This window comes from Equus przewalskii, chromosome X, assembly GCF_037783145.1.
Source record: "Equus przewalskii isolate Varuska chromosome X, EquPr2, whole genome shotgun sequence".
NCBI classification, from domain to species: Eukaryota; Metazoa; Chordata; class Mammalia; order Perissodactyla; family Equidae; genus Equus; species Equus przewalskii.
The window spans coordinates 95,941,847-95,951,791 of record NC_091863.1 but is presented as its reverse complement, the minus strand read 5'-3'; the positions used below and the strand labels follow the sequence as shown (position 1 = coordinate 95,951,791).

The 9,945-nt window shown below is 46.3% G+C and overlaps 1 protein-coding gene across 1 annotated transcript; it reads right to left on the bottom strand.

Moving 5' to 3' along the window:
• Positions 1 to 482: 482 nt before the first annotated feature.
• Positions 483 to 9,045, bottom strand: PGRMC1 (progesterone receptor membrane component 1). The gene is made up of 3 exons (XM_070606026.1): positions 8,283 to 9,045; positions 4,786 to 4,941; positions 483 to 1,804 (listed from the first exon to the last, which is right to left on the bottom strand). The coding sequence occupies exons 1-3, from the start codon at positions 8,608 to 8,610 to the stop codon at positions 1,701 to 1,703; spliced, it is 588 nt and encodes a 195-aa protein (XP_070462127.1). The 5' UTR covers positions 8,611 to 9,045; the 3' UTR covers positions 483 to 1,700.
• Positions 9,046 to 9,945: the final 900 nt, after the last annotated feature.

Below are 9,945 nucleotides of genomic sequence, written 5' to 3'. Positions count from 1 at the left end.
ACTGACTGCATATGCAAATCTGATATCCTTCTTTTGACATGAGGTGAATTCACTTTGCTACTATAAGGATTGCTGAACACTTTCCTGACCAGATGATCTACCGAAACACTAACAACAAAACCTTGCCTTGGCACTTGGTTAACAACGCCTTCAGTAAAGTTACCCCTCAGTAACCTTGCTATAGACCTCAAGGTGGAGGGCTGCCTCTGAGAGTTTAGAAAGTTCTGCCTTAAAGAGGCAGAATTTGACAAGTCACAAAAAGTCAATTCAATTCACTATTTCTTAACAGGACAAGCTGGTATTTGGTTTGCGGTGTGAGGCCTCTATGAAGTTTTGCCCCTTGTTTCTTTTGGAATACAGAAAATACCTCAAAAGTCAGAGTATTAAAGTCAACATCGCTCTGAGTATTAAGCTAATGTAAAATGATTAATCTGGTTCCTTAGAATAAGGTTAAAATAAAAATAAAACAACCCACCACACTATACTGGGTAAAACCATTTTATTAACTGACCAAAGCACTTCATTTTGTTTTCTGATTTGAGGTAAAACCATTAAACACAGTTCACAAGAAAATACAATGACTATTCAGCTACAGTTACAAGAATCTGAAACCTCACTAGTTGTTCATATAATACTTTTACAAATTCATACAACTGTAGAGTCTACTTAAGCTAAGTTTACTGTTAACCAAAAGACCAATATCAAAGACCTAGACACTTGACTACTACTCTTGCAGTGGCTATAGTTTTGTAACAACAGGAGAATTATTTTTCCTTATGAATATACTTTACTTTCAAAACCACTTGGCTAGCGCTATGTACTGTGTCCTCACTCTTCAGGGCTGTGTGTGAAGGCTCTTAGGAGAGCAAACACCTGTTCCCGTCCTGCACGCCCCTCTCTCCCGTCGAACTGTGTAAAATAACCATTGCCCCACCACGAACATGGGGACTGGGAAGATAGTCCTACAATTTTCATATATTTAGGTTTTTAGGCAAGCAAGCTGATTTTCTCCAAAGCTTTCTTTTGAATGTTCAGGTCCTGTTTTAATCCTCACTCTAGATTACTGTTAGTGAGGGCGTCTGAGTGTGCAAAGGAGGAAAAGGACATGATGAAGTCTAGAAACACAGTAAATATATTATTTCTTCCAACTGAGCCCAGCTTTGAGATCTCATTTTGTTCCTGGCCAGCTCTCTGTAATCAATCCCAAAACCTTTGGAACACTGCAGATTTGCTTCAGAGGTAGATAAAACAGAAATCATGCAGTTAAGTCGATTGAGAAATAAGGGACTTGCTGTCTTTCGAGAACATTGTAACTAAAAGTTGATCCTTTGTTCTTGGCACTTGAAGGACTTTGCACATCTAACATTTTTACCTGTTTTTGGGAAACACCCAAGTCTTACCTGTCTCTCAGGAAAAACAAGTCTGAATTCAGCCCGTACTAACTACAGATAAAAGAAGAACAGTAATCACATTCGTATTACAGCACTGCAGTTCACTTTCTGGATTTGTGACACACAAACATATCATGCATTCTAAGACAGAAGTTAATTTTATCAGTGTCACTAGTGATGTTAATTAAAAAAATTTACAGCAAGTTCAAAACTTTTCTAAATATTGAAATCACCATGTTTTAAAGACAGACTGGAATGTTACAAATGATTCTGAAAAATACAAAAATAGATATGCTTCCACTGAATGCTTTAATCATTTTTCCGAGCATTCTCGTCTTTTGGTTCTTCCTCATCTGAGTACACGGTGGGCTCCTCCCCCTCCTTCAGCAGTTTGCCCACATGATGGTACTTGACTGGAGGTAGAGAAGAAAACACAAATGGTCATTCTCATGCTTCCTAGAAAATCACTACATTTCATTTTAAAGCATTTATTAGAGGCCTACAATCTACACAGCAATGTATTTGTTGGGCTTCTTGAAGGATAGATACAAAGGTGGTTTGTACCACAGTCCTTGCCAACTAGGAATTAAGAGTGTTGTCAGAAGACAGAAATATAAAACGGGTAGCAATGTCTGACAATGAGTGTGCCAGCTAATGTCAAAATGAGTTGTTTGTGTGTAAGTGTTGAGAAGAGCAGAGGCTCATTCCGAGTTAGAAGAGTTGGAGAACACTTCGTCGAGGAAGAATATGCTTTTGAAAATGTCTAGAAGGATTTGGGGAGGGAGGGATTTCCAGAAAATGAAAACAGCACATACAAAGGCATGCAGGTGAGAATGAGTGGATCTGGGGAGCAGTAAGGAGACCACGTTGGCAGGAGTTGGAGTAGGAGTAAGGTTGCCTAAGCAGCGTGGGGGAATATGAAGGATGTGGAAAGCCAGCCTGAGGAGTCTGAACTTATCCTATAGGTGGCAAAGGGCACTGAAGATTATGACAAAGGAATGACATGGTAAAATAGTGCTTTGGCAACAACGGTCTCATTGTGGTGTACAGGGCAGGTAACAGTAAGGCGAGACCAGGAGCAGGGTGACCAGGAGGCCAGCTGTTAGATCCACATGTGAAGGAACAAGAGCCAGGAGTAGGGGGGTGTTTATGGGAATGGAAAGGGAAGGATATGAGATACTTTAAAGGAAAACTGGAAACGTGAGTTAATGAAGTGAAAACTGGAGGTTCCATGGACCGAAATGGGGACTCTGGAGAGGGAGCCACTATGGAGGGTGGCTTACAGCAAGGACTGGAGATGATAGTATTTGCAGGAAGTAGGTCCCTGGAAATCTTTGAGAAAGAGAGTTCAATCGAATTGTGAGGACAGAAACCATGTTATAGGGAGTAAGGAGGTAGAGAGAGGAAATGAAGCAGGGGTTAGGGACGCCTACTTATTAGACAATTGCTAGACAGCGAAGGGAAGGAGTGTTAAGTTTGGTGGATGGAGAGGATAGCAGGAGACAGAATTTTCCCCCAACATAGGGAAAAAGCTCTCTGTAGTTAAAGGAAGTGATAGAGGAGGAAGCAGAGCACTGGAGATGTTGGAGAAAACAGATTTGAGAATGCAAACCAGATGCAAAAGACTTGAGAAGGGATGGAGTCAGCAAACCACTACCATAATGGCTGCATAACTGCGGCCAAGCTAATGCAGAGTTAATGATCTCAACGGCAGAGGCCAAGAGGCCCAACTCTCCTCTTTCAGAATATGGGTAGGAATTGGAGTAATCAACCTGTCAAACCAGGTAACCAGAGCTGCTTCTGTGTGGAATAATCATCAGGAACAATTGGAACTTCCCTATTTGAATGTAATACAAAGGTCCCTGGGGTGCTTGGCACTGTGAAACATAAACAAAAGCTGGGGGACGCCTGAGAAACCTGCCTTAAGGGGAATTCACACCAGCTTTGAGTGCAGTGGAAGTGTCACAACAGTATCTGGAGCTAGCCTTAGTTTAAGGGGGAAAAACATCACACTTTTTACCCCATTGATGAAGGCAAGCCCTAGAAAATAGAGCTTTGTAAGTTATAAATCACAACTTGTTGGTTTCATATAGGAGAATCTATTGTTACAAAGGCATCCTTAGGATGCAAAAAATGAAGGACTATGGGGCCAGCCCAGTGGTGTAGTGGTTAAGTTTGTGCCCTCCACTTTGGCAGCCGGGGGTTCGTGGGTTCAGATCCCAGGCACAGACCTACACACTGTTCATCAAGCCATGCTGTGGCGGCATCCCACATACAAAATACAGGAAGACTGGCACAGATGTTAGCTCAGGGACAATCTTCCTCATGCAAAAAGAGGAAGACTGGCAAGAGATGGTAGCTCAGGGCCAATCTTCCTCACCAAAACAAAACAAAACAAAGGACTATGTTAGATAGTTGAATTATGTTTTCAATGTACAAAGACTTGCCTCTACACTTGAAAGCTCTACTTAGTCTGCTTGGGATCCAAACTCTAAAGGTAGAGCCATATCTGGCTAATTATTAACCCAGAACTCTCTGTGAAGTCAGCAGTATTTTCAAAGAAAATGGTTGAATTTGGCCAAAAGAGCCACTAATATGGAACTGATTATAGAGAACGACAAATAGAAAACTATATTTTAAACGAAAACTCTTCCTCAAAGAGATGCTCATGGTCTTTATATACTGCTTGAAAACTGGGAAAGATTATTATTCAAATTCTTAGCAGTGAAATGTTGCTAAAGTGATAATTAAACACTTAGGTTTGACAAGAGCCAATTCTTCAATTCTCAAAATTGAACTTAACTCCCATCCTTACTTCCCCCCAAAGACCTCAGCCCATAGCATAAGCCAGGAAACAAGTGTCTGCTTTTTTCTTTCTTTTTAAAAATGCAGACACCCTCGTTGCTGGGCAGATTATAAGCGTCATTTGTAGACGAGGCCTAGAGTTAGGCTCAATTAGATTCAAAGAGAAGCTGTTTTGTAGAATACAAGCCTCCCATTCTTCAACAGAAATGTGGGCTGCTTTTAAACGGCAAGCTCTCCAAGTGAGGGCTCATGAAAATCCCTTTCTGTAGCCAAGATGGCCGCTCTCCTTTCCCCTACACACCAAGCGGCGAATCCTAGTGTGGAATCTGTGCAAACCTCTCAAAGATTTAAAAAAGCAGAAACCCAGGTTTCCCCAGAGAACTAGCTAAAAATTGGTATGCAATCACAGCGAGTGACTCAGCACTGCTGCGATTACTTCAAGCCATGAACTTGATCCGTCCAAGATTCAGGAGCCTATCAAAATGCTCCCCAGTTTCAGGCTGCTTTCAGGCTGGTAATAACTATTGTACGGCTTTGAGTGCCGTTACTGGTAGAAATTTGATCCAGGCACAATTTAAAAAGCGCTCACAAGTGAACTGAGAGTCCCAGTCACTCAGGGTCTCCTGCTGGGCAGGAGTGAGGTCAGAAAGGTCATCATACTCGTCCTTCAGTGCTTCCTTATCCAGGCAGAATGTGGCAAGGCCCCTGGATGCATCTCTTCCGGCAAAGACCCCGTACGGCCCCTCTTTAAAAAGAAAACAAAAGCAGACACCGATTCTTTATTAGACAGTCAATTTCTCTGTGGTTCATACACAGAAAATGGCTTCTTTACCCAACCACAAAGAAAGGCCCCTTTTGGAATATCAAATTCCATTCAGAAACCAGAAGTGATGCTGATACTTTGATTGTTATGTAGTGGACACTGAAAGACCTGTTGTCATTAAACCTTTAAATAACTCAAACTAAATCAAAATGTTAAACATTATCAACCACTTCCTGTGATTTTAAAATAGCCAATCAAAAAGCCATAAATGATTATCTCCTGGGGAGGTAGTAGGGAATGATCCAGAATAATACTGAGTTCATGGATCAGAATTCAACTTTAGGACATTGACCCCAGAGCCTGGCTCGGTTCTAGGCAGTTAAGCCACACCATTAAAAAGTATGGTTTCTTAAGACAATAAACATTAAGCCTTTAGTAAATGAAAACATTTCCTTATAAATGTATTCTGAAGCATTTTAATGAGTCGAAAGTATATTATAAGAGATCTTTGGTTGCGAGAGTGTATTAAATATTAACATGTGGCTTTGGCAGGAGAAATCATTTTATAAGAGTATCATTGGTTCAGAAATCTATCCACATGTTACATAATCTTCACTGTCAATAAAGAAGAGAGAGCACAGAAATCAGCTCTGTCACTGTTTTTGGTGGGGTTGAAAAGAAGACTGAAAGTACTAAAACTTTCATGGAAAAAAAGGCTGAATCGATACCCTCCCCCCAAATTCTAAAAAACTTTTCAATGCTATTATATATTTTACACTGAACTTCTGTCTAAAAGATGAGTCATTTTGTTGGTACTTAAAGTAGATGTTTAGATGTGTTTAAATATTGCACAAGTAAATGAAAAGAAGCCAGTGGACTTTCCCTAAAGGGAGATTGGGTAGCAACCCCGTCATTAAAAAGTTTGTAGGTAACCACTAGGCCAAGTATGAGAACGGATCAAGTTTTAGTACGGTATGGGCTAGTCACGCGAAACTTCAATCCACTAGGAATTTTTTTTTTTTTTTACAAATTTATGTAAAAATTTATGACCAATTTTTAAATGCAAATAAGATTCCAAAGAAAAATGGTTGTTTTCAATCATCATTACATGCTCTCATTTCCACTGAAGAAGGTAAAAAAAAACCTTCACAGTTTTCACAAATGTACACTGTTAGTGGAAATGGTAGCATTTAGTACTTGAAAATAGTACTTGAAACCCCACTTATACGGGTTTGGACTTCACCATTTCAGAAATTATGGTCACAGAACACTTAAACAGTCTGAGGGGAGCATCAAAAATCTTCGGAGAATATATATTTTTCATCAGAATGTATATTCACTAGAACGTAAGCTCCATGACCAGAGATTGGTGTCTGTCTGTTGACTGATGTATTCCCAGCACCTAAAAAAGTGCCATGCAGAGAATAACAGGCACTCAAAGGAATACTTTTTAGGAATCCTTTATAACACGAAGTATCATTTCCACATGTCACATATTCATGGGCTCACTGGATGACAGTGCAGGGTAGAGACGGAGATCTCACAAGGGGCCACCCTTATCATTTTTCAGAGGGACAATTAAGGCCCAGAGAGAACAATGCTTTGCACCAGGTCACAGGGCAGGTCAGTGATCCAACCAGGCCTAGAATCCAGGTTGCCTGACCCCTAGCTTTGTGCTCTCTGCAAAGGCCTAAGTTCCTCTCAATGACTCTGCAAACTACAATCCTATGAGGACGGCCTGTGCACGTGTCGTGACTACTTTATGGTGCAGCTCAGTGATAGCAGGTATTTACATGATTATGTTTCTTGATAATGCCTCTAGGTGTGCAATTATAAGTGACAATATAGGTGTGGCTTTCAAATTATTTTGATAGTTACATGCCTACAGAAAGTAGGAAAAACTGCTAAGTGGGAGAGTTCCTTAAGAACTTTAACATGTCTGACTTTGAAAGCAGGAGTGGGAACGACAGACTTGCTGCCTTCTATATGCTTCCCTCTCTCCAGGCCTGTGGGGAGGAAAGCACCATCTGTGGACATACTCGCTGAGCTCCCTGTTTTGAGAGGAGTCCATATTAGAGGAGCTAAAACCTCTTCCTCCTCCTCTGCAAATATTCGAGAAAGCAGGACTTTCAAAACCTGGCTGCTTCTCAAATTCGCCTGGCCGAGTCTTAAAATGCAGATTCCTGGACCTCCCCCACGGAGACTCCTCGGTGGGTATGGCGATTAGGCCGGGAATCTGTATCTTTCCTTAAGCGCATCAGGTGATTCTGATCCGCAACCGGGCTGGGAAAAGCCTCATCTCTCAGGCCACTTCAAGCCTGCCCCCTCCAACAGCTCGGCAGTCATCCACCCCTCATTTCCCCTCTGGTTGGCTTTTCCTGAAATCCCCACACCCAGCAGCCTCCATAGCCCTACCCCTTTTGTTTCTCAGGATCCTCCCACTTATTCCTCCCTCCATTTTTAATTTTTTTTTTTTGGCTTCTAGTCCTTTCTCTCCAGCTAGACTAAAATACCGTACTACCTTCTCGTCTTGCCACATTCCCTTTGTCCGCTGCATTCAGCCTTCATTGCTCCCCCAACCAGCTCCCTTCCCCCCATGGAACCTCCCTCGTTCACCTTCCAGCTTTGCCCCGTCTGCCACACACAGCACGCGCACACACATACCAAACACATGCCACACACATACCTGACACATGCCACATTCCAAGCGCGCGCGCGCGCGCACACACACAGACGCCTGACAAACCTCATACATCGAACACACACCTCACTCACCACCACGCTCAGAGCTTCTACCTGCTGCTAATCCCATCTCGGCTTGCTTTCCCCCGCACCCTCGCATTCCACCATGGCTACTCCTGGCGTCATCGGCCTTCTCGTCTTCTCCAAGGCTGGGCCTCCCTCTTTCCGCCCTCCCTCGAGACACCTTCATTTCCTTTCTTCAGCCCGACACCACCCCCTCCTCCTTCCACAAACCCCCAAACTGGATACCTTCGAAACTCCCGTAATACTGTGCTCTGCTGTGCCCCCCCTTCCAGCCTCGCGATCTCACCCACCCACCCGCGGCTTAAGCGCTTCAGCCTTCTCCCACCGCCCCGATCCTGGCGCTGGCGGCCTTCCCCTCCCGCCCGCAGCCCTTCGAGAGCGCCTTTTGCCCCCTGCCCACCGGGGGAGCCGCCCTGCCACGACCGCCTGCCCGCCCTCCCTGGCTCGCCGCCATTCCTCCCCTCGGGGGCGCCCCGATCCCCCTCGCCTCTCCCAGATCCAGCGCCGCGCGGGGGCCCCTTCTTTTGTCTCCGCGCCCCGCCGGCCGGCCGCCGTACCGGGCCCGTAGAACTTGCGGCCTTTGGTCACGTCGAACACTTTGCCGTTGATGGCCATGAGTATGCGCGGGTCCTGGACGCCGTCGAAGCGCCGCAGCTCCGCAGGGGTGAAGTCGCGCCGCTTAAGGCGGGGCAGTGGGGGCGGCTCGTCGTCGTCGCTGTCGCCGCTGGCCGCCGGCTGGTCCCCGCGCACTATCTTGTAGAGCAGAAAGATGCAGAGGCCGAGCAGCAGCAGGTTGAGCGGCGACGTGAAAATCTCGTGTAGCAACCCGCCGCCCTCCAGCTCGCTCGGGTCGGCGCCTGTCGCCGCCACATCCTCGGCAGCCATGATCTCTGAAGCGAAGGGCTGGGTCGCGCTAGGGAGGGCTCCGGAACTCACTGCTTTCTCCTCCCTCTCAGCGAGCTACTGGCGCGCGGGGCTCGGCGGACAAGGACTAGCCAGGGGCGGAGGCGGGGCCAGGCGGGCCGGAGGCGGGCCCTAAGTGGGCGGGGCCTACCAGCCGCGCCTTCTCCGAAGCCGCCGAGGCGCCTGGCCCTGCTCAATCCCGCCTCGCCCAGCTCGGGCCCCCACCTTGCCTCGGGGTCGTGGCTCCCCTCCCCACCCCGCCCTATCCTTCCTCCCCCGCCGCCGACAGAGCCGAGTCCACCCCTCAACTCTTCCTGCGAGGCCTGGGCCCCAGCCTCACGCCATGCTCACACCATCCTCCGGCTAACGGCGACGCGGCACGCAGCCCTCCTCCTCATCCCTGCTTGCTCCCCTCGCACAGACCCGCGGAGAACCTTGGCTTTGCCGGGCTCTGTCTGAGGCCCCCTCCGCCAAACGCCAACTCCATTTCTCTCATTTCAGACTTCTCCCCGCCCTCCATCCCGAAGCCTCGTCTTTCCATGGCCATTCCTAGGGACCAGGAGGCTCTCTTGGGAGACAGGAAACTCACTCATCGAGCTCCATATTCCACCTTGAGACCCAGACTACCCATTTTCACCTTGAGAACACCCATTCGCTCTCTTTGACACTTCTGTAATCCTCCCCCAGATACTGTGGGGCCCACACTCTCGGGATAGCTAAAATCAATGCACAGGCCTCCGTCTGACAACTCTCGCCATATATGGGGAAAACGGATCGGATCGCCCAATTTACTTTGGGCTCGTTCTCGGAAAACTAAACCCTTGCAATCACTGATTTGCTCAGTCCCAAGGCATCAGCAAGCAACGTTCTGTTGTTGTGCTTCATTTTTGCCTCAGAATAATGACCAAAGTTTCTTTGTTTGGCAGCGTTCTTCTATTTCAAGTCTGTCGAACTACCATTGGCAGTCACAGTAACCCTGTGCCGGATCCCAGACGAAGGCAGGAGTTTGGAAGGATCCTAGATTTGCTCCCTCTCTTTCCTGGGTATTTCATCCGGCCTTTGATGTGCTGACCCGCTGCGCAGGAGCAGGCCTAACCGAGGAAGGGCTGTCTATACCCTTTAGAGTCCTAATCTGGCCGCCCCCTTTATTGTGGCAGGAGAGGGGAGCGGAAGAACGGATAGAGAGAAGGGGAAAAAATAATTAAAACCAAGCCATGCACACATCTGCAGCGCAGAGCAGTACTTTTCCATCAAGAGTTCTGTTCCCTTGTGCATAATTTACTCCCCCTCCCAACATGCAGGAGACTCCAGAGAATT

What these genes read in the sequence shown, in the direction of transcription:
- PGRMC1 (XM_070606026.1), bottom strand. Translation starts at nt 8,610, where the DNA reads ATGGCTGCCGAGGATGTGGCGGCGACAGGCGCCGACCCGAGCGAGCTG. An exon ending in CCGCAAGTTCTACGGGCCCG is followed by an intron (nt 4,942 to 8,282) that starts GTACGGCGGCCG and finishes TTCTTTTTAAAG; the next exon opens with AGGGGCCGTACGGGGTCTTT. An exon ending in CTGGGACTCTCAGTTCACTT is followed by an intron (nt 1,805 to 4,785) that starts GTGAGCGCTTTT and finishes CTCTACCTCCAG; the next exon opens with TCAAGTACCATCATGTGGGC.